General features: G+C 37.4%; 1 protein-coding gene across 1 annotated transcript in view; it reads right to left on the bottom strand.

Annotated features, from left to right (window-relative positions):
* Positions 1-15740: 15740 nt before the first annotated feature.
* Positions 15741-22176, bottom strand: part of FRS2 (fibroblast growth factor receptor substrate 2) — a 116518-nt gene continuing 110082 nt past the window's right edge. Inside the window, exons 7-9 of the mRNA XM_020990237.2 lie at positions 19738-19896; positions 18670-18833; positions 15741-16889 (exon numbers count right to left, since the gene is read on the bottom strand). Coding sequence (XP_020845896.1) covers positions 15939-16889; positions 18670-18833; positions 19738-19896 — 1274 coding nt within the window. The 3' untranslated portion in view covers positions 15741-15938. The remainder of the gene's footprint in view (positions 16890-18669; positions 18834-19737; positions 19897-22176) is intronic.

Genomic DNA, 22176 nt, shown 5'->3' with positions numbered 1-22176 from the left:
GTCTGGCCCCTAGACCAACCCACGCAGAGATGGGGGGGAGGAAGGGGGGGAGAGGACGACATTTTGAGTGAGGCATTATGGGATTTGTAGTCTGACGGCCGGAGGACAAAGGGAAGCCTTGCTTGGTAGTTGCTATAGCAACAGTGTTTGGGCGGAGAAGGACGCTCATTGGTAGGTATCTTCCGAAAAGGATCAACCCAAAGCCGTTTCTCCGGCGTCCCAGCCTTCTGCGCACGGTTCTTTTAAAAAAAAAAAGTATTTTAATTTTTGGTTCCTGTTTTTTGTTTGGACACAAAATCACATACTTTCAATAAATAACCACCCCTACCTCTCTCTGAAACAAAATCTGCTACGTAACAGATTTTGTAGACTTGCACTGCACTAGCGATGATCTGGAGTAGAAACGCCGTAGGATTTTTCTCTAGGGCTTCTTTATATAGAAAAACAGCAAAATCAAAATAAGTCGACAAGCATTTATTATGAGTCTTTTACGTAGCAGGCACTCTGCTAATCACAAAGGATATAGAAGAAGGCAAAAACACGGTCCTTGCCCTCAAGGAGCTCACATTCTCATGGGGGTGGCAACGTGCAAATAACTATGTATATGTAAGAAATAAGTACAAAACTACCAGGTGGTGTCAATGAGCATTTATTAAGCACTTACTGTGTATACAGTGGGGCAACTAGGTAGCACAATGGATTCAAGTGCCAAGACTGTAATCAGGAAGACCCATCTTCCTGAGTTCAAATCTGGCCTCGTACACTAGCTCTGTGAATCTGGGCAAGTCACTTCCAACCACCTGGTTTGCCTCAGTTTCCTCATCCACAAAATGAGCTGAAGAAGGAAATGGCAAACCCCTCCAGTATCTCTGCCAAGAAAACCCTAAAGAGGATCACGAAGAATCATACAGGACTAAGTAACAACAAACGTACACAGAAGAAATAGGTACAGGAATTACTAGGTAGTGTCAGTCAACAAGCATTTATTAAGCACCTACTGTATGAAAGGCACTGTGCTTGGCACTGGAGATACCAAGAAAGACAAAAGATCGTCCTTCCTCTCAAGGATTTCAGGCTGACAGGTGAGACAACATGCAAACATCTATGCATGAACAAGAGAGATAACAGTATCAATTAGAGATAATCAACATTGGGAAGGCCCTAAGATTAAGGAGGACTGGGAAAGGCTTCTTGCACAGAGTAAACTTTAGCAGAGATGAGGAGGGAGAGAGTTCTTGGCACGGGAGACAGCTAGTAAAAATGGGATCTGTATTGGGAAAAGGAGTGTCAGGTGAGGACCCCAAGGAGGTCACTGTCATTGGATTTCAGAGTGCTTAGGGAAGAGGGTGAGTTGTAGAAAGGTAAGAAGAGGCTAAAATACTGAAGAGGTTTAAAAGCCAAACATTTCACATATGATCCTGGAGGTCATAGGGATCCAGTGGACTTCATTGTATAGAAGGAGCAGGGTAACATGGCCACACTTGCACTTTAAGAAGATTACTTTGACAGCAGAGTGGAATATGGAATGGAGTGGGGAAAATGCTTACTCTATTCTATATACGAACCAGATATAAGAGGAATGCATGGGAGTAGGGAAAGGAAAAAGGAATAAGAAAAGAATGGAATAAGCTTTTATATAGCACCTACTATGTACCAGGTACCATGCTAAAAGCTTTACAAATATCTTATCCACTACTCCTCCACCTGGTAGAAATATCAGTCCAAACAGGAGACAGGGTATGGGGAGTTTTTACAGACACAAATCATTATACTCTTTGCTTTCCAACAAACTACAACAGTTTTATGATTGCTTAAAACCAAGATCGAGTTACCTAGATGCATCATTAAACTTCACTTCAGTGACTTCCAATAAAAAGAAAATTTTGCAAAACTGGCTAGTATAGTGTATTACAATATAAAATTTAAGATTTCCTGACTGCAAATGCAACTTTCCACTTTCACATTTGACTTTTTTTTTGACAGAATATATTTCAACTTTAGCCATTGGGAACCAGTCTCTACTATTCTACTGGAACTGAATTATTTTGAACTTAATTTCACTTAAACTAATTTAAGTGCTATGTAACTGTGCTAGGCCTGAGGATAACAAGACAAAACCAAAAACTAAATTAGAAATAGTCTTGACCTCAAGTGTCTTACATTCTATATGAGCGTGTGTTTATGTATATATGTATGTATATGTATATTTGTATACACAAATATATATTCATACATACATATATATGTATGTGTGTGTATATATGTGTGTGTGTGTGTGTGTGTATATATATATATATGTATGTATGTATGTATGTATGTATATCTCTATACACAAATAAGGGTCCAGGGTACTAAGACCCCCTCCCTATTTGCTGTCAGTCAGCAAGTCTTTATCAAACGCTTATTATGTGCTAGAACTATGCTAAGCAGTAGGAATACAAAAAGAGGCAAAAGACAGTCCCTGCTCTTAAGGAGCTCACAATTTAATATACTAGAAGAACCCCAGTGGAACCTGAATGGGGATGGATCTAGGGAGAAGCACGTGGGGAATTGAGCTGAGCTCCCCTGGTCAATTCCAGTGACACATGCAAGTGGAGCACAGAAGCACTTAAGCTTATCATCCTCTTTTTGGTTTCTGAATCTCTTTGACTATATCAGTGGATGCCTGTGTCAAAGAGAATTGGGCCACTGAGTCGAGAAGAATGGTCTACTCAATAGGAAGGGCCATTCAATAAAAATGACCTTAAAACAAGTGATTCTACTTTCTTTTACCATCTGCTTATCTGAGGAAACTGTCTTAGATTTCCCATAAAGCAGGGTAGGGAGTCTCATTGCCCCCAGCAGGTATAACAACTCCCTTGCACATAATAGTGGGCACATGTGTTGCCTAGGTGAATCTGAACCTGGACCTAGTACCCCTGACTACTTTATCTGTTTTCCATTTCTTTCCCTGAGCACAGGTGACTGGACAGCAATCCTAAAATGGACATTTCTGGCCTTGGAGATAACTTCATGGGTTTAAGAATTTGAAAGTTTCTGGATTCCTCAGCAGAATAAGATTTTGTTTCTGTTTTTACAATTAAACTCTTCTCAGAAAAGATGAACACTGACAGGAAAAGGAATCTAATTCATATACTGACCGACCAAAAGATAGAGTGCTTGAAGGAACTGCTCAGAAAGTGCAGAGCTGATGTGACGGTGAAAAGGCTATTTGATAAGTCTCACTAAACATTCCGTCTTTTAATGTTTTTAGGTATCAACCTCCTGGAACAGTATAGCAGGAACTATATAGGTTACCATATCACATTTTAAGTCTTTGGCAATGCACATTGTGTTTTAAGTATAATTATTACCCTGGCCCCCACTGCCAGGTCAGATCTGTTGCATTTCACCCCTCAGTCAAGGTTTTCTGGTACTCAAGGGAACCAGGCTCTCTTATCATTGACTGCAATCCCCACCAATTGTTGCTTCAATTGTAGCAGGCTCCTGCACCCCAGTTCCATTAAACCACTTACGTCAGCTTAACTTTTACAAAGGTGCCTTTACTTCAAAGATATAATAAGAACAAATATACAAACCTACTCCCCAAAACATGAAGAGGCATGTTTAATCCTCCCTGTACCATCTCATATTCTAGGGAGGTGAAGGGTTAGATCTATAGCTTAGTTCAGTCATAGGAGTCCTAAATTCTAAGTCCAAAAACCCACCGACAATCAAGTCCCTGCCATCCTAATTTCTCAGGGCTTCCTTGATGGGCTGGTTGGTTGCAATATCTAGCCTAGAATTCTGGCTCCAAGGTTACCATGGCTCAATTCTGAATTCATTTGAGATTTTTCTCCTGTTAAATTGTGAGTTCTTTGAGGGCAGGCACTGCCTTTTGCTTCTTTTTGTATCGCCGGAGATTAGCATAGTCCTTAATATAAATGTTTATCGATTAATTTGAAGCCTGGTGCCTAGAATTGAAAAGGACAAAGGAAATACCAAAATGAAAAATCCCAAACCAATCCATTTCTCAAGTCTATAGGATAAAAGAGGAGAGTAGAAAAAGACAGTCGTGTCCCTCCCCCTCCCCTCACCCCAGTTCATTTCATGTTGCTCCCTCTGTGGGTAAACTCAGATTTTCACCCTTTCTGGGTACCTCTGTAAAGACAGGCCCATATCTTCTGGTTTTAAAGACACAGCCTGTAAGTCATTCAAAAGAGGCTATTCCCATCCACATGGCAGGGTAATGCAGAATGTCTTCTCCTAGAAGCGCTGGTCCTTAGAGCTTAAGTAATATGAGCATGTTCCAAAGCCTGTTATTCTTTTGTAGTGGAAGAATCTAAATAGAATGTGAATTCCTTAAAAGTAGGAACTGACTCATTTTTCTATTTATATCACTAGTACTTAGCACTTTTTGGTGTATAGTAAACACATAATGATTTTCCATTCCATTTCATTTACTTCATATATTAAATATCTTTCTGATGCCTTTTGGAGAGACCCTAAATATGAGCCAAACCTATGTTTTAAATGATTTCTCCCAGGTCTCTGGATTAAGGGTCTAAAGAGACAAAAATGACCTAATTTAAAAATAAAAGATCAAATTTTGTAAATTATAGTCTACTGAGTTGACTTCAATTCCTGGAAGAATTTAAGAATAGCTCATTAAAGTGATGGTTGCTGAACATCTGGAAAGGGAAGTGGTGATAACAAAGAGAAAGAGTAGGACCCCTCTTCAAGAGGGTAATAGTGCTGATACAGGGATAGGGAAAATTAAGAAAAGTCTTGTGGAAAAGGTGGTACTTAAACTTTGTTTTGAAAGAAGAAGGCAGAAATTCTGTGAGCCAGAGAAGCAAGATTCCAGGTAAATAGAGACCACATGAGCATGGAAAAGCATGGAAGGCAGGAGATAGGAACTGGAATACCCTGGATTAGGAATAGCTAGCAAACCTATTTGAGTGAGTGAAGCAATTCGAAAAGAGGGGAAAGGTTACATTATTGTGTATCAAGAAGAAGGGCAACTTTTTTTTTCTTTTCTAAAACCAGAAAACAAGATGTGGAGTCAACTTGATGAAAGCACCTGACTTCCAACTCAAGAATATGAATGAATGAATTTTAAAAAGCCTTCATTAAGTGCTTAGGTGCTAAGTATTATGCTAAATGCTAGGAAATAAATAGGGATAGAATTCTTTTTTTTTCTTGGCAAAGGGGAAAAACCTTTATACTGGAAATGGCAGAACAAAAATGACTATCAGAGAGATAATATTCAAAATAAATAGGTCCTTAATGAATTCAAATCACCTGGCCCAGATGAAGTACATCCTTGGGTCCTAAAACTGGTAGTGAGATTACTGAGACACTATGGGAGATACTTAAAAGAGCATGGAAAAAAAGAGTAAGTACCACAAGATTGGAGGTCAAATGTCCCAATTTTCCAAAAAAGGGAAGAGAATACATTCAATAAAATACAAGCCAGTGAACTTGACTGTAAGTTCTTAGAAAATTCTAGAACATATCATTAAAGAAATGGTTGCTTAATGTCTAGGAAGAAAGCCAAAATGGCAGAGAACCAACATGGCTTCTTCAAAAACCAATTTATTCCAGACTGACTTCATTTCCTTTTTTGATAATATTACTAAACTCGTAGGTGAGGGCTGTGGCTATCATTTGACTGTATTTTAGCAAAGCTTTGGATAAAATATCTTACACATTTTTGTGGAGAAAATGGAGATAAATAGATTAGGCAATGAACATTCTGATAGCCCTGAAAGTAGTAGGAAAAGAACTTTGCCTTAAAAACTGCTAAAATAGGAGTTTAAAGAAAGTTTACCAAAGGGATTTGGGAGGTTTTGGAAAGAAAATAAACTGTCATAAAAACAAATTACCTTGATGCTTCATTTTTATGTGAACAGTTTGAAGGTTTAAAGAGGTATAAAAAGAATTAATTTATTAAAAATGTAAGTACTAAAAACCTTATTGGGAACTCAGAGCTGCAGGGGATTATAGTCCCTGTTTGTTTGAATACAGCTCTTTTAGAGTGTGTGTGTGTGTGTGTGTGTGTGTGTGTGTGTGAGAGAGAGAGAGAGAGAGAGAGAGAGAGAGAGAGAGAGAGAGAGAGAGAGAGAGAGACAGAGAGACAGAGAGAGAGAGAGAGAGAGAGAGAGATCACGTTTAACCATTTGGCAGGCAAGACATGAGTAAAAAAGGATTGACAATTTTTTTTTTTAGCTAGGCAATGGAGTTAAGTGATCACACAGCTAGTAAGTGCCAAGTGTCTGCGGCCAGAAAAGAAAGAAAGATATGGGGGATTTAGGAAGCTAAGGATGAATCCGAAGACTAAAGAACCTGGCAAAATATTTAGCAAGGGATGAAGACCAGCTTTGTGGGAACTATTTGAAGAGTCCAGCACCAGGAGCTGTCTGCTGACAGAAAGAGGGCTTCAGCAACATGATTCCTGATTAACTGGAGAAAGGCTTGACTTCACCGGACCAGAACTTCAGTAAAAGAAGTGAAGTTTCCCCAAAGTGCCTGTTCCTCTTTGCCATACACCTCCTGTTTGAGAAAAAGTAAAGAGAAGGGGAAAAGAAGTGCTACAACTGTTTTGCTACATTAGAAGAGCTGGCTAGGCTGATTTGCCTTGCCTTGAGAGTCAAGAGAGCTGTTTGACATGAGCTCTGTTCTGATTGGTCAACTTGGCATACGGGTAAATAAAAAGCAGGCTGGATTTTTATAGAGAGGTCCATTAGAGGAAAAGATTAGCACACAACATAAACAGGCAAATGAAGACAGGAGCCTCCTGTCTGATAAATTCAAAGATATCAGATACTGGGGCAAGAACTCACTATTCAACAGAAACTGCTAGGGCAATGAAAAATAGTCTGGCAGAAATTAGGTAAAGACCGACATCTTACAACACGTGCCAAGATACATTCCAAATGAATACATAACTGAAGACATAAAAGGTGGCATCATAAAGGGGGAATGTGGAAGGAACAAGCATTTATTAGCTGCTTCCTATGGGCTAGGCACTGTGCTAAGGGCTTTAAAAATATCTCATTTGGGGGCAGCTAGGTGACTGCAGTGGATAGAGCACCGCCTTGAAGTCAGGAGGACCTGAGTTCAAATTTGGCCTCAGACCAAACACTTGACACTTACTAGCTATGTGACCCTGGGCAAATCATTTAACCTGAATTGCCTCACTTAAAAAAATATATATATGTACATATATCTCATTTGATCCTTACAACGATCCTATTATTATTCCCATTTTACAGCTGAGGGAACTGAGACAAAAAGAGGTTAAATGACCTGCCCAGGGTCACACAGCTAGTAAGTCTCTGAGGCTGGATTTGAACTTGAATCTCCCTCATTATAGGCCCAAGAGTAACAAATTAGAGAAGCAAGGATGAAATTACTTTTCAGACTGATAGAACAGTTCATGATCAGAAGAAAATAGAGAGGACCGCGGAAGATAAAACAGGTAACTCTGATTACCTAAAATTAAAGTTTTTGCACAAATAAAACCAAGGCTGCTGAAAGTAGGAGGGAAGGAGGGGTAATTGGGAAAGAATCTTTGCAGCAAGGTTCTCTAATAAAGACCAGCTTCCAAGATAGATAACTCATTCAAGTTTACAAGGATAAAAGTCATTCCCTATTTGACAGATGGTCAAAGGATATGAACAGGCAGTTTTCTAAGGAAGTTTGCTCAGTCATTTCAGTTGTGTCATGAGCCCATTTGGGGTTTTCTTGGCAAAGATACTGGAGTGGCTTGCCATTTCCTTCTCCGGCTCATTTTATAGATGAAGAGATCGAGGCAAACAGGGTTAAGTGACTTGCCCAGGGTCACACAGCTAGTAAGTATCTAAGGCTGGATTTGAACTCAGATCTTCCCGACTCTAGGCCTGGCACTCTATCCACTGCACCACCTAGCTAGAAATCCAAGTTAACCCATAGTCCCATATGAAAAAATGTTCCAAATCACTAACAAAGAGAGAAATGGAAATTAAAGAAACTCTGAAATTCTACCTCACGCCCATCAGATTGGCAAAGTTGACAAAGAAGGAAAATGACAAATGTTGGAGGACTACAGGAAAACAGGCACATTAATTAATTGTTGGTGGATCTGTGAATTGGTTTAGTGATTCTAAAATGCAATTTGGATCTATTCCCCAAAGTTGTTAAACTGTACATATACACAGGCCTGTGTTCCAAAGGGATTAAAGAGATAAAGGACTAAGGTAGTGCAATGGCCAGTTATCAGACCCGGAATCAAAAAGACCCAAGTCTCAGACACTAACAGTGTGTGACCCTGCACAAGTCACTTAATTTCAGTTTCCTTGTCTACAAAATGGGGATAATAACAGCATCTATCATCTAGAGTTGTTATGAAGATACCATGAAATATTTGTAAAGTGCTTTGTAAACCTTAAAGTGCCATACAAATGCTAATTGCTGTCCCCCAAGTTGGTGGCAAAGAACTGGAAACTAAGGAGGTACCTATCAATTGGGGAATGTTTGAACAAATTATGCTACATGAATGTAGCGAACTATTATTCTCTAAGAAATGGAGAAACCTGGGAAAACTCATATGAAATGACTGATGCAGAATGAAGTGAGCAGAACTGGGAGGACAATTTATACAAATAACAAAAACTTTGTATAGATGACTCTGAAAGACTTAAAACTGTGATTCAATGCAATGACTAACCATAATTCCCCAGGATGATGATGAAACATGCTAGCCACCATCTAATAAGAGGTGATGGATTCAGGGTACAGCATGAGCCACCTATCTTTTTTTTAAAGGCCAATGTGGGAACTTGTGGCATATTTGTTACAGGAATTTTTTGTCCTTCTAATTCCCTCTCCCCCTTGGGGATGGGGAGGTACAAAAGACACTTTTTTTTAAGAGCTCACCATACTGGTTTATAGTGCTCAGCTTATTTCTCTGACTTAAACAGAACTGTTATCCAAATTAAGAGGTAATACTTTTTTCAAAGTCCATTAAAAGGGGCCATAACTTGAAAGAGCATGTAAATGTCTGTTGGTTTGCCCAGCCAGAGTGGTGAAGCTAAGCAGAGAAATGGCTTCATGTGATGCAGATGTTCCTGGATGGATCAATGACATCAAAGCCTGCAGGCTAGAGTTCCCAAGAACATGAGTTTTTCTTTCTCTTGCGTCTCCTGAACTGAAATTCAGACTTCTTAAAAAAGTTTTTGTTACAAAGGATAGCTTTCTGGGAAGGGAATGAGGATTAAAGGAGAAAATTAGGATGTCAAACAAGGGACATCAATACAATTTTTTAAAAAGTTCAAGATTCTCCACAGTACAGAAATACCCACCTTTCCAATCTTATCCTACTACCCTCTATGTAGTTTCCAGGTGAGCTCCAGCTAAACTGTTACAACTCATCTGTCCTGGCATTCTTCCCCCATGCCACCTGCTGTTCCTTTTCCCTGGAAGAACTCCCTTTGTGCCCTCCCCAGACACTACTAGTTTAGTGAACTTTTACCCAGCCCAACTCAAATGGCACTTCTGGAAACATTCCCTCATCTGTACCCCTCCTACCAACAAAAATCTCCCCTTACTTATACCTTTACTTACCACTCTGCTTGCATGTGCATAAAACTCAAAATCTATGATCCTATGATGCCCTTTTCATACATTATTTTGTACTGTAATAACCTGTGTCTTATCTTCCTACTAGGCTGTATGGCCTTGGACAAGTCATTCCCACTCTGAGCCTCTCTTTCCTCCCTTATAAAATTAGGACTAAATTATCTTTAAGATTACTAAATCTTATGATCTTTTTTTTTCTTTTTGCTGAGGCAATTGGGATTAAGTGACTTGCTCAGGGTCACACAGCCAGTAAGTGTCAAGTGTCTAACGCTGGATTTAGAACTTAGGTCCTCCTGACTCCAAGGCTGGAGCTCTATCCACTGCACCACCTAGCTGCACCCTAAATCCTATGATTTTATAAGCTCCTAAATCCACTTAAAGAGGATTCAGCCATTGAGCAGGAGTTTCTACTAGATTTGTAAAATCCCAAAATTTAGAAGGAACCTTTCTGTATTTGTCTCATGTCTTTACTGAATGGTACACTCCCAGAAGACAAATAGTTTCTTACTTAAACTTTGTATCACTCTCTACCCTCCTGTCACACCCAAGTTGCTAGAACAGTGCTTTGGAAACAACAGGCGCTTAAAAATATTTTTGGAATGTCTTTTTCAGTACTCCAGGACCTATCTAAATTTACTGAACCTCAGAACATGTACCTATCCTTTCAGGGCTCATTCTCTGTTTCATTGATTCTGTTCCAGTCAAGCTCACTGAACATGGGAAAGGAATTCTAACTTTGTGATTTATGTTTTTTTATGGTGTCCTGTTTTTGTTTTTGAATGTTGATGGAATACACATAAAATACGTGTGAGCTCCCTCAAGGATAGAGACTATTTTCGTATCATCCAGTCCCTAGCACAAAAGCTTCTACACAGATGACAGTCAAATGTGTCAAATAACGAATACTCTGCAGAACTGCATTTCTACCAAGACGTCCATCCAAGGAACTTTTGTCACATTGCTCAGTGACTAGGCAGATATAACCTTGAACAAGTTAATTTTCCTTTGTATCAAATTCCTGATTTCCAAAAATAAAGCTGTTGGTAAGGTTTTTAAAAACCAGTCCTATCTTGCCATAACATCATCATCATCATCATCCTCATCATCCTCATCATCCTCATCATCTACTAAGAGCCTACTATATACCAGGAACTGTGCTTTACAAATATCTCATTTGATCTTCACAATGCTGAGAGGTGGGTGCTGTTATTCTGTTTTATAGTTGAGGAATCTAAGGCAGACAGAAGTGAAATGATTCGCCTAGGGTCACACAGCTAGTAAGTGTTTGAATTTGTCCAAAGTGTCTAAATTTGAACTCGGGTCTTTCTGGCTCAAAGTCCAGAAGAAGTCAGACTGTACCACCTGAAATATTATCCCCCTAAAGACATTATGTACACAGTTTGGAAATGTGTAGGGTGTACTTATGTATGCATGTGTGTGTATGTATTCTTAACACATACATACATATATATATGAAAATGGAACTGAGCAATAAAATCTTTTACAGAGTTTCAGAACACTAATGAGAAATCCAAATATAATAAAATCAATAAATTGGAACTGTAAATCAGTAGAGCCTTCAATTAACCAAAATGTTGCTATAAAGCACTCTATTTTTAGGAGGGAGAAGGAAAGTGATTTTAAATACAAACTCATATCAGGTCTTATTTAACAATTATTTAGAAACTGGGTTATTATTTATTCAGCCCAGTCACCCACATTATCTACAGGGCTTTACAATGAGAATCCATGTTCAGAATGACAACCCTGAAGCAATGTAAGACATTTAATCATCAAAGATTAAATTGTGTTTGGTATACTTTATTTAATAAGCCACAAAGCTGAACACATTATAGAAAAATTTGACAATAGGTTTAAGAGAGTTTGCTGCTGAAATTTTAGTCTAATCATACTCAATTAACAGACCATTGTTTTTCCTAAACGGTCCTGCTAATTGAGGTTTTTACTATTATGGGATTCTGACACGCACAGAATAGAAAAAAAAAAGTATGAACAAACCTGAGTTTGAAAGGTTGGTACTGCACCTTTCATGCAAAGCATAGGGTCTCTTGAGACAGTTATCACACCAAATGGAGATGTCTTCAAAAAAGGAAGTAAACACCAACATAGCCATGTCCACATCCACCAAAAAGCCACACACTGCTATAATATAAACTCAGTATTTTATTGCCATGCTACAAAATACGAAGTTGGTACGGATGGGGAATGATGGGAAAGGAGGGCTTAAAGAGAAGGGCACACAATGATGTCAACATCATATGGCACAAGGCTTTTAACATTTGGTAAGTTATTATCAATGCTAAAAAAAAGCAAACCAAGATTTAAAATGGCGATAAGAAACAGCATCAAAAATACACAATTTCTGCATAGTACAGTATCACTTTTGTCTTTTATTAGAGAAACATGGAATGTTTATAAAAGAAATTAACCAAAGGGGAGGGGCAAAATTCATATTTCATATACAATTTGGCAATGGTAGTCCCACTGTTTAGACAACTTTTTATAAAAGAAAAAATTAAAAATCTAGTAAGCTACCTTTATACAAAGTTGCTATATTTATGCCTTTAAGTAGGAAAAACTTAACATTTTATAATGTGAATTAGGACATAATAATCTTACAATATTATACACTGTAATGAAATAAAAACATAATAATACAAATTTGGCCTTTATAAAAATGTATGTTTTGCATTTAATAATGCAACTGTGGCACACTGGTGACTACTGTACTATTAATACCAGTCATTTTCCATGCTATAATGGTAACCAATTGTACTGCAACTGCAACTCTATAGTGTAGTTAAAGATGCAGAAAACTAGCCCTAATGATGCTACAACAGAATGAAGTGTTATATGATAGGGTGATGGATACAGGAAGAGAGAGGGAAGGGGGAAAGGGTAGATAAATGGAGTGAAAGGAGAACCAGAAGGCGGAAAGGTAGGCCAGGGCTGGTCTGGGCACAGCATCTTGTGGTACATGGTTTAAGACTTATTTTTCAAGTCAAAAGTGTTTTCTATACATTCAGTAATTCCGTACCAATGCCTATATTCAACATTTGGCAAAGTTCAGGGAAAACATTATTTAGTACCATATACCTCACACATCAGAACTGTAAATGTGATGGTAAGATATCTGTTACTCACCCATGAGTTCTCTGATGGAGGCATAATCTGTGGACACTTACTCCACACTGCACAAATTACAGGGGCATTATTGGTTAGATAGCCTGAGGGAGGGGATGGCAATAGTTAGCTTGGTATAAAAAAATCAGGTTTACTTGCAGGCAAAAACACAGTGTTGTGTGGCTGGGAAGCTGAAAACATAAGGCCCCTTTCCCAATTTTGTAAAACATTATTGAGGTACTTTTTTTTTTAAATATGATGTGCCACAGATTTTCTGGAAAAAAAAATACAGCCTTGTCTCATTCCATCTAACATTTAAGTGTGGGATCAATGTTAATTAACATTTATAAACACAAAAACTTATTGGCAAATTTTAATAAGACCCAAGCCTGATATCTGCAGTCTATTTTAGATCAGCTGGAAAGTGAAAATGTTTTTTGCTGAGTCTTCAAGGGTAAAGTGCATATCTCATCACTCCACAAGCAGCAGTAAAATGAAAGAACCACTCGACTATCTTCCTGGTGGGAGGGAAGGCACCACATTTTAATTTTTACATGAAAAGAGAATCAAAGAAGAAATCATGCCAAGGAAAAGTAGCTATATCTCCTTCCATCTGGGAGAATGCAGATGGAGAATAAGTGTGTAGAGGGAGATCCTGTTGGGAATAAATTACATGTTAACAAAAAGTATCTCATAAAAACATACACCTGGTAAGTCAGATATACATTCCTAGGGTGCAGCTTAAGTCTTATTGCAAAATCTCTAGAGGAATGTATTTATTAAATAGGAAAATAGATGAATTTCAGCAGGTAACCAGATGGTAGCACCAGCTGTATGCATCTAATACTCATCTGACAGTAAAAGTCAAATACTTCGTAGGTATTGCTATGCTAGTGCAGAACCTACAGCAAAGCTGTTAGATTGGCATGTTTTTAAAAAGCAAGTTGGGAACTTGGGATGGAAGGGGCATAAAGGGAGAAAAAGAAAGAAGGAAGGGTTTCAACCTGAAAGAACAGACAGATATTATTAGCCCTTTCACACAGAGGGGAATATTCTAGCAGTCTTTGCTGTTATTTCTCAAATTAAGAGCATGTATATTAGTGTTGTGATTCTTATTCCATGCTATAAAAACCATCACACAAATTTGGCACAATTAGAAATCTTCTCAGGAGAAATCAAGAATGGAATAGTATAAGATATTGCAAAAGGGAACTGTATCAGAGAAACTGCCCACCTGGCACCACGGCTCTAGTGAGCATTTTAGTCTCTCACTTTTTGCAAGCACCAAGTTCACAGAATACAAAAATCCTGCTAGGCAAACAAAGGGCACTAATGCAACAACTTTGACGTCTTACCTTGTTTACAATGACACCACTCTACTGCAATGCAAACACATGAACTGCCTTTACCAATAGGGTAACCCAATGAATAGACTGGCTACTTGAATGAAATGATTTCCAGCTAAATTAGTGCTATAATTTAAGCCTAAATGTAAAGTCTCAAATGTAAAGTCTAAAAATTTAGGAACCTAAGTAAAACCATTTGTAAGTGACCCAACCCTTCCGTCTACTTCCCCTTCCATTCTCAAGAATCATGGAACCTGGAGGATTAGTTTAAACAAACATCAATTCCTCTAAATCCTAGGGTATGACATGATCTCTTTGCTACAGATCTTCCACTGCCCCTGCGAGGCTGATATAACAGTATATTAACATTCCGCCAAAATCAAGGTAAAAGCTAAATTCTAGCTATGTTTGAAAGGATAAGCATAGCTGATGAACATTATTACAGTGGGTGGAGTACAACTGCAGCCAGGCTTTATATAACTGAGAAAATCACTGCTAAAGTGCAGAGGAGTGTGTCCATTGATAAATCTACAGTACCTCTGGGGAACTTTTTATTTTATAAGTGTCTACTTTCATTTGCAACCAAAGAGTTCATCTATGGACACATGAATGAAAATTTAAAATCAAGTGGATGTCTCTATAAGACTCGAAAAAGTAAACAGCATATCAATAAATACTGGAAAAGGGCAACCCTGTTAAAATCTAACAGTAAGTTCCAAATGAACCTTCAAAACCATAATTTGACAAAACATAGACTAAATAAGACTGAACAGATAAACAACAAAACCATATACAAACTCAACCATCTTAAACCTAAAGACATCATTTAACAAAACAGACATCCTGAACACCAAAGGTAAAAAGAAAAGATAAGTGGAAACTTAATGGCACAAATATAAACGCCTCCAGGAAACAATGCTGAGATTAATGTTCTATTGGAGAATACGGTTGATGAGAAATTGCAACTCTTTTCTGGTAGTATTGGCCTGAGATTGGTTCTAAATTCCCATGGTGCTTCTGATCAAGGGAACCTTGACATACCCTTAAAATGAAAGCATGAGGTAAGGAGAAGGGAACTTTCCCCATCCTGCCCTTCTAACACACACCAAGAGTACGCCATATTCATGGATGTGTTATTCTAATAAAGTTTTAGGAAAAGGACTTGACTGGTATATAAGGAGGGATGGTATACCATATAATATATATATAATATATATATATATATAGATGTATATATATATATATACGTATATATATATACATATATATGTATATATATATATATATATATATATATATATATATATATATATATGTATGTATGTATATATTCCTTTTATGTACAATGCATTTGGCTCAAGTCAAAAAGCCTTTAATTAATGAAATGATGAATGACTCATGCTGGAGGCCACCTAACCTGGAAAGTGAATTTACAGATATTTACTTTCAAAGACTAGATTTATCTGCTAGTAATGCACACATCAAGAGGTTTTATAAAATGTTATAAATGTCAACCATGATTAGACATAAAATGATAGGCACGAGTCCAGAATATTGAAAAACTCAAAACTGGGATGTCACTCACTTCCACTCTCAATTAAATAGGCACTGTGAAAATGGCAATGTTGCTATACAGTAACAACTATGATAGAATGTAATTAGTGTTCTTTAATGAGTACCTGCTCTACATTAATTCCCTTTAGTTAAAACAAGCACATGAAGTATTCGGAAAAAAATTCTATCAGTCTATAAAAGGTGTTAGTGTTTAGAAATGAAAATGAAGCACTTGCATCTTCATTTTTAAAAACTTCACAAAGGTGCAAACGATGGATGTAATGTTTCCAGGGCTCACATAGGCAGGTCAGTACTATTGTGTCTAGTCTTCCTAGACGTACCATCGTCTCGCGGCAGTGCTTTCTGCAAGCTTGACATAGCAGCCGTTCTTTCAATGTCTATCACAGCATACAGCTCTGTGCGCCTGGTGGGAGTTTGTGGAAGTGGAGTGGTGGGAGTTTTTGGAGTCTGAGGGTTGTCAGAGTCACTACCACCTTCCAAATCAACCTGTATGTAGTTGAGCTGCCTATGTTCTAAACTTGGACGCCTGATGTCAAAATTAAAGACTGTTGGTGTACAGTCCCGGCGCCTGGTAAATTCTACCTTGTGAGCACTGGCTGGCACTGTTACATTCTCTGTATTCACATAGTTATGCATTGGATCCAGGTTACTGTGATAGCCATTGAGAGATGGGGTCTTTGGTCCTAAACTGTCATCTTCATCTCGACTTTGCTTGTGGGCTTCCCAAACCGGAGGCAAAGATGGTAAGTTTTCATAGTTTAATAATGCAGTTCTCCTCTGAGCCGAGTTGTTGATATTCTGGGTATCTGAGGTACTGGTAGATGTCAGACGAACTCTCCTGACCCCTGAGGCACTAGGAATGGACAGCCCATTGATATTTTCATACACCAGTTTGTTACCCGAGGGTGCATCTTTTCGTTCATCACTGTCATATCCAGTGTCCCACTCAGTGTTGTTGGTACCGCCACCACTAACTTGTTCTTTTCCAAGTTGCTCCAGTTTTTCTCTTTCCATTAACTGCCTTTGAACAGGGGTTGGTCCTAAAACAAATTTGACTCCTTCAGGCTCAAGAAGAATCTGAGGATCTCTGTCCTCAATATCACTCTGCTCTTCTCTTGCTTTGTTACTTTCAACATTAGAAAGCCTTGTCTCTAAAGGTATGTGCACACTTGATCTGTTTTTCCTCTCTTCCTGCACACCTGTAGTGTTGACGTAGGTATGTACCTTAAAGAAAATAAATGGTTTTAAATATTCAGTCCCAAACAACAAAAAAATGTGCTTTATCACACATTAGTTGTACATTTTATTGTATAATCTCAATATCTTTCCCTTCCAAACACTTATTCCATAAGATATTTAATCCCAGTAATCTTTCTTGAAGGGCAGTTACTCCTCTGAAATCCCAAAACTTCAATATTTCTAAAAATAAAGAAATAGAAATTACCCCTTCCCAGGGTTTAAGCATGTTTCTTAAACTGCTTTGTAAAATTCTACCTAAAAGTGAAATCTGGGTCTCTTGTTAGTCTTAGAACTAACTATAAACAATTCTTAACTAAGCCTAAAATTTCACATGAGGTTAGTAGAGAAGGAAGAACAGAAAATAATTAGTAAGGGCACCCTCAACAAATACGAAATGACTAGCTGGGTCATTCTGTGTTCTAGTTAAGAAAGACTACACATTCTAATCCTACAATCACCTCCCCTTTTTCCTCCTTCAAAACTGAGTAAAACTCTAACACCATGCATGATGTCTTTATTTGTTAGTCCTTCCTGTTTGCAGTCTCTTATGGTGAAACCTTACTTTCATTCTTGATTTCTTTTCTCTTCACTACTTCCCTAAATACCTGAGACCTTACTGTTACTTTGAATACTGCTATATTTACCTTTGTCACTCTGTAGGTACAATCCAAATAAAATAAATACTGTTAAAAACAATGACTAATTTCTAAAAATGAAGATTATTTTTATTCACAAGAAAGTTAAATAGACTGTAATCACAAAAATTTTCAACAAGTCTTTAGCTTTTATGTTTATAGCATTTAACCACTGGCTGTATCTATGGTAAAAAGATACATAACGACCAGTTTCATATGTGATTATATATTTCAGTCAAATACATATATACACACATATGTAGTTACGTGTTTCTTTAGCAAGAAAGGAACAAAATAATGAATTAATCTTTTACTTCAACATTTAGTTCAATTTATTTACCACAATTTACTTCAATAACCAAAGTGAATGATTTGTGGGCTTAAGCTAAGAGGTTATGTAGTAAACACTTACCTGACATATTTGGAGAATTAGATGTTAAGAGTAAGTGATATATTATTGGGAATATAGCCAACAATCATTTGATAAATATTTATTAAGTACCTATTACTTGCAAAGTATTACAAGGGACATGAAGACATAAAAATTTAATTTTATAATCTAATAGAGATTAAAACATGTACATAAATTACTATAAATATATAATACACTATAATAATTTAAATGGATTACCAACCACTTTTCAAAGAATTAAACTATACAACACTAAAATTATGCTGAATATAATTTATTTTCCTTGTTTAGATAATTCTGAAAATACTTCAGGATCTTGTAGTATCTTGGGGTCATAGCGCAGTACCTTGCACATAATATTGGTTTAATTCAGTTGAATATCAATCACTGAACAGGTATCTGGAAGCATAAGCTGACTGACATGTCCTATATTTTGATTATGAGGCAATCAGTGAAATGAAACTCTGGATTTCATAAGAACATCTAAATTTTATTAATCTTACAGTTTATACTGGGACTTGTACTCAGCCAATTACCATAAAGAAACATGCTAACACTTCTAATCATGACACAGGAATTGACTTAAGTCAATAAATAACTTCCGCAATTCAAATGTAAAAAGAAGCTTGATGAACAAATCAGCTGTTATTCACTGCTTGGACACATCAGGCCTTTAGCCTTAACCTACACTCATCACAGTTAGCTAACACACAGTTACCTGTTCCTCTGCGACAAGCAGTGGATGTGTTGATTCTTCTCCCACTGAAGGAAGGCGCGCACTTCCCACAGAGGGATGCCTGCTTGAAGGATGGGATGAAGCATCTCCAAATGATGGATATCGAGGATACCCATTAGGTAAATTCTGTGCACCAAACCCAGGAGCTAACAGGATTTTTACAAAACAAAGATAATGTGACTGTGTTGCTGTTACTTTATATATCTATCAGAATTCTAAATGACCCCACAGAATACCTCAACCAGAAAGTGCAATCCCATTTGGGGTTGCTTTAAAAAGCAACCACCATGGAAAGTACAGGGTTTATAGATAGGTAAAGTGCTTTCAAGTGCCAAATCCTCAACAAAATGGTCAACTAGTCTCCATTCCTGCATGAGAAATTTATAAGCTACTCACAATTTAGAGTTTAAATTATAATTTTTTTTACTAGATAGCAACCTACCTAAAAATATACTAATGACAATGCAGTTACACATAACTCATATTTATTTCAGATTCATATTATTCAACACATATCTATATATCCTGGGCAGGTAAGCCCAAATTCCTCAGAAAAAACACTTCTTCCCAATCCACATACCCAGCCCCCATAGCCTGCTTAGGGAAGAAATCATTGTGGAGCTGCAACCTAGGATATTTGTCTGTCAGTGCTATAGCCCTCATCTCCCCTGTTAGCCATAGCTACTAAAGACCTAGGAAAGAAAATTCTTGCCACCCAAGTCCTTGGCAGAAACAGAAATGTTTTGATCAATGGAAATGACACAAAACAAGATACATTACCAGCTCCTTTGCAATCTAAGGACCTTTGGGCCCTTTCTATCTGACTTGCAGGCAAAGCCCATCTTTTTTGTCTTCCTCTTCTAGAATGTGAGCTACTTAAATTCAGGCACTATCTTTCTTTTCTACTTACCAGTCTCTTGCATACAGCAAAAACTTAGTAAACGTTCTTTCTCCTTTTCCCTCTCTTTCTCTCTCTCCCCTTTCTCCAAGCCATCCATCTATTGGTTATAACCTCTTCTCTAAAGCCTTTGTGTGAAGACAGGTACTTACTAGTGGGAGTTCGAGGGGTTCGGGGGACTTCCAATTCAGTCTGTTGGTGATTCCTTTCTACTACTGGCTCTTCTACCACATTTATGCTATTATTTTGCATGATCTCCTGTAACATGTTAAACAATTCTTCTGCACGAGCACATTTAAAGGCAAATATTCCTACAAATATAAAACAAAAATATGGCAAATGAATGATTACCATAAAAAAACAAAGCCACTGAAGTTCATTTTCTCAGGCCAGAATGAGGGAAGCCCTTTTAAATGGATGGCAGATCAAGCCCTTGCACTACCATATACCAAGTGTGGGTTTTTATAAGAGACGGTGCCTCACATGGAGATCCACCCTTTCCTGCTCTCCAGAAACTTGAAGTCTAGGAGAGAAGAAGATAATTCCATGAGTGTGCTATGTGCATAAGAAATAAGTAAAATGTATTTTTGATTGGGGATTCAGCATGTTTCATAAAGGAATTGGCACTTATGCAGGGCCACCAAATGATATCATAAAGATTAAATGTATATTTTACAATATATGCTCACTTTAAAACAAACTTTGCATGCATTGTTATTTCATTTAATTCTTACAACACATTCTGTAGTGATGCAAACATTATTATTATTATTATTATTATTATTATTATTATTATTATTCTCATTTTACAGATGAGAAAATGGGGTTCCAGAGAGGTCATGTGATTTGTCCAGGATCACACTGTTATGAAGAGGTACAGCCAGGACTGGAATCCAGGACAGGTCTTTAGTCTCCAGTGCCAGTGTTCTTTCCACTACATCAAGCTGCTTTTTCAAAAACTAGTTAATCTAACAGAAGAGCTGTAAACATAGTTTGTGTGACAAATGAAGCACACTTTATGAGACAGTAAAGCTTTCAGATAAGAAAATAACCTATAAAAAGAAAACTTTGGTCAGACAAGAATGTCTTTTTCTCTGGTTTCCAGTGATAATCATAATAAAGAAAATGCTTGCATAAAGGTTAAATAGAGTTTAAGGAGAGAGCTAAAAAAAAAGTGAGCTTACAGACACTGCAACAGACAACAACTACTGAATTTTTGTTTAACTCAGAAGATGCATGATACAAAATGGGCCAGCAATGCTTTTAGAATGTTGATCCTGGCCCACATGAGCAGTGAGGAAAACTCACAATAACAAGAAAGAACAAGGCAAAGAAAAGGAAAGGACATTAAGGACGAGGAAGGCAGGGAGAATTCATTTAGCTGCTTGGAGTGATCTTGGACAATCCAAATTAAAACATATGTTCACATGTTTTTTTAAGCTGTAGTTTTGACTGTTTTCTTTCTTCCTATACAAGCTAATTGAAATATAACAACACATTTATTTATATGGTGTTTTATCCCACATTATATGGGATAACAATTCTATGAGGTGGGTAATACAATAAGATTGCTACTTTATATTCTCTGAATTCAAGCATAAATTCAGTATATTTTCTACGATGCCATGTATCCTTCCTCCACAATGCCTTTAACCAAATTACATCTGACCTAATTAAACTACCCAAATACTTTCTTTTTTGAGCTTTTATAATCTTCTAAATTTGCCTACTCAATAAAAGGCTTTAATCTTTTTAGATATGAGTCAACAATCTAATTTCCAAATTGCATCTGAGCATAGGGGAAAAAAAGGAAGAGCTGAAAAAAATATTCTAATGATTGTTGAAGTTTTTGTTTATGAAGCCTCTTAAAATGTTATAAGCCTTTCTAGAAAAATAGGCATGATATCAAAGAGAAATAAAAATGCCTTGTTTTTTATAGTCATATAAAAAATAAAAAAAACCACTGGACAAGGGCCCAAGACACCTTAGTTCCAGTGCCAGCCCTGTCATGAGTGAGCTGTGTGATCTTTAGCACATCCAATGCTCTGCACTTCAATATCCTCAGCTGTAGAAGGATCTCTAAAGCCCAGGTCTGATTGCACATCGAATTTTGTTATGAATTTGTTCAAACGATTTCTCCTAGAGACAAGTAATGGATATTTTGTAAAATGCTTTAAGTTACTCCTTTACTCAAGAAACTCCAACAGCTCCTTCTCCCTCTATGATAAAACACTAACTCTTCTGTTTGGCTTTTAAAATCCTCTAAATCTGACTCTAGTCTACCTTTCCAGGTTTATAGTACATCAAACTCAACTTTCCTAAAACAGATCTCACTATCTTTTCCCCAAAAACCCACCCATCTTCCTACTTTTCTACTTCTGTAGAAGGCCATTATTCCTCCAAATTGTATCTGTTCCATTTCCATCATTCCTTCTCACATGTGTCCCCTTCCCTTTAGTCACATACCCACCACCTCAGTTCAGGTCCTCAATACCTCTCTCCCAGATTATTGCAATAGCACCCCAACTGATTTCTCTACCTTAAGTCTATCCCCATTCCAGCCTATCCTCCACATGGCTGACGAAATGATT

The sequence above is a fragment of the Phascolarctos cinereus genome, unplaced genomic scaffold (assembly GCF_003287225.1).
Source record: "Phascolarctos cinereus isolate Bilbo 61053 unplaced genomic scaffold, phaCin_HiC Scaffold_1;HRSCAF=81, whole genome shotgun sequence".
NCBI lineage: Eukaryota > Metazoa > Chordata > Mammalia > Diprotodontia > Phascolarctidae > Phascolarctos > Phascolarctos cinereus.
Note: the sequence above shows the minus strand (reverse complement) of the source record. Positions and strands in the feature narration are given on the sequence as shown.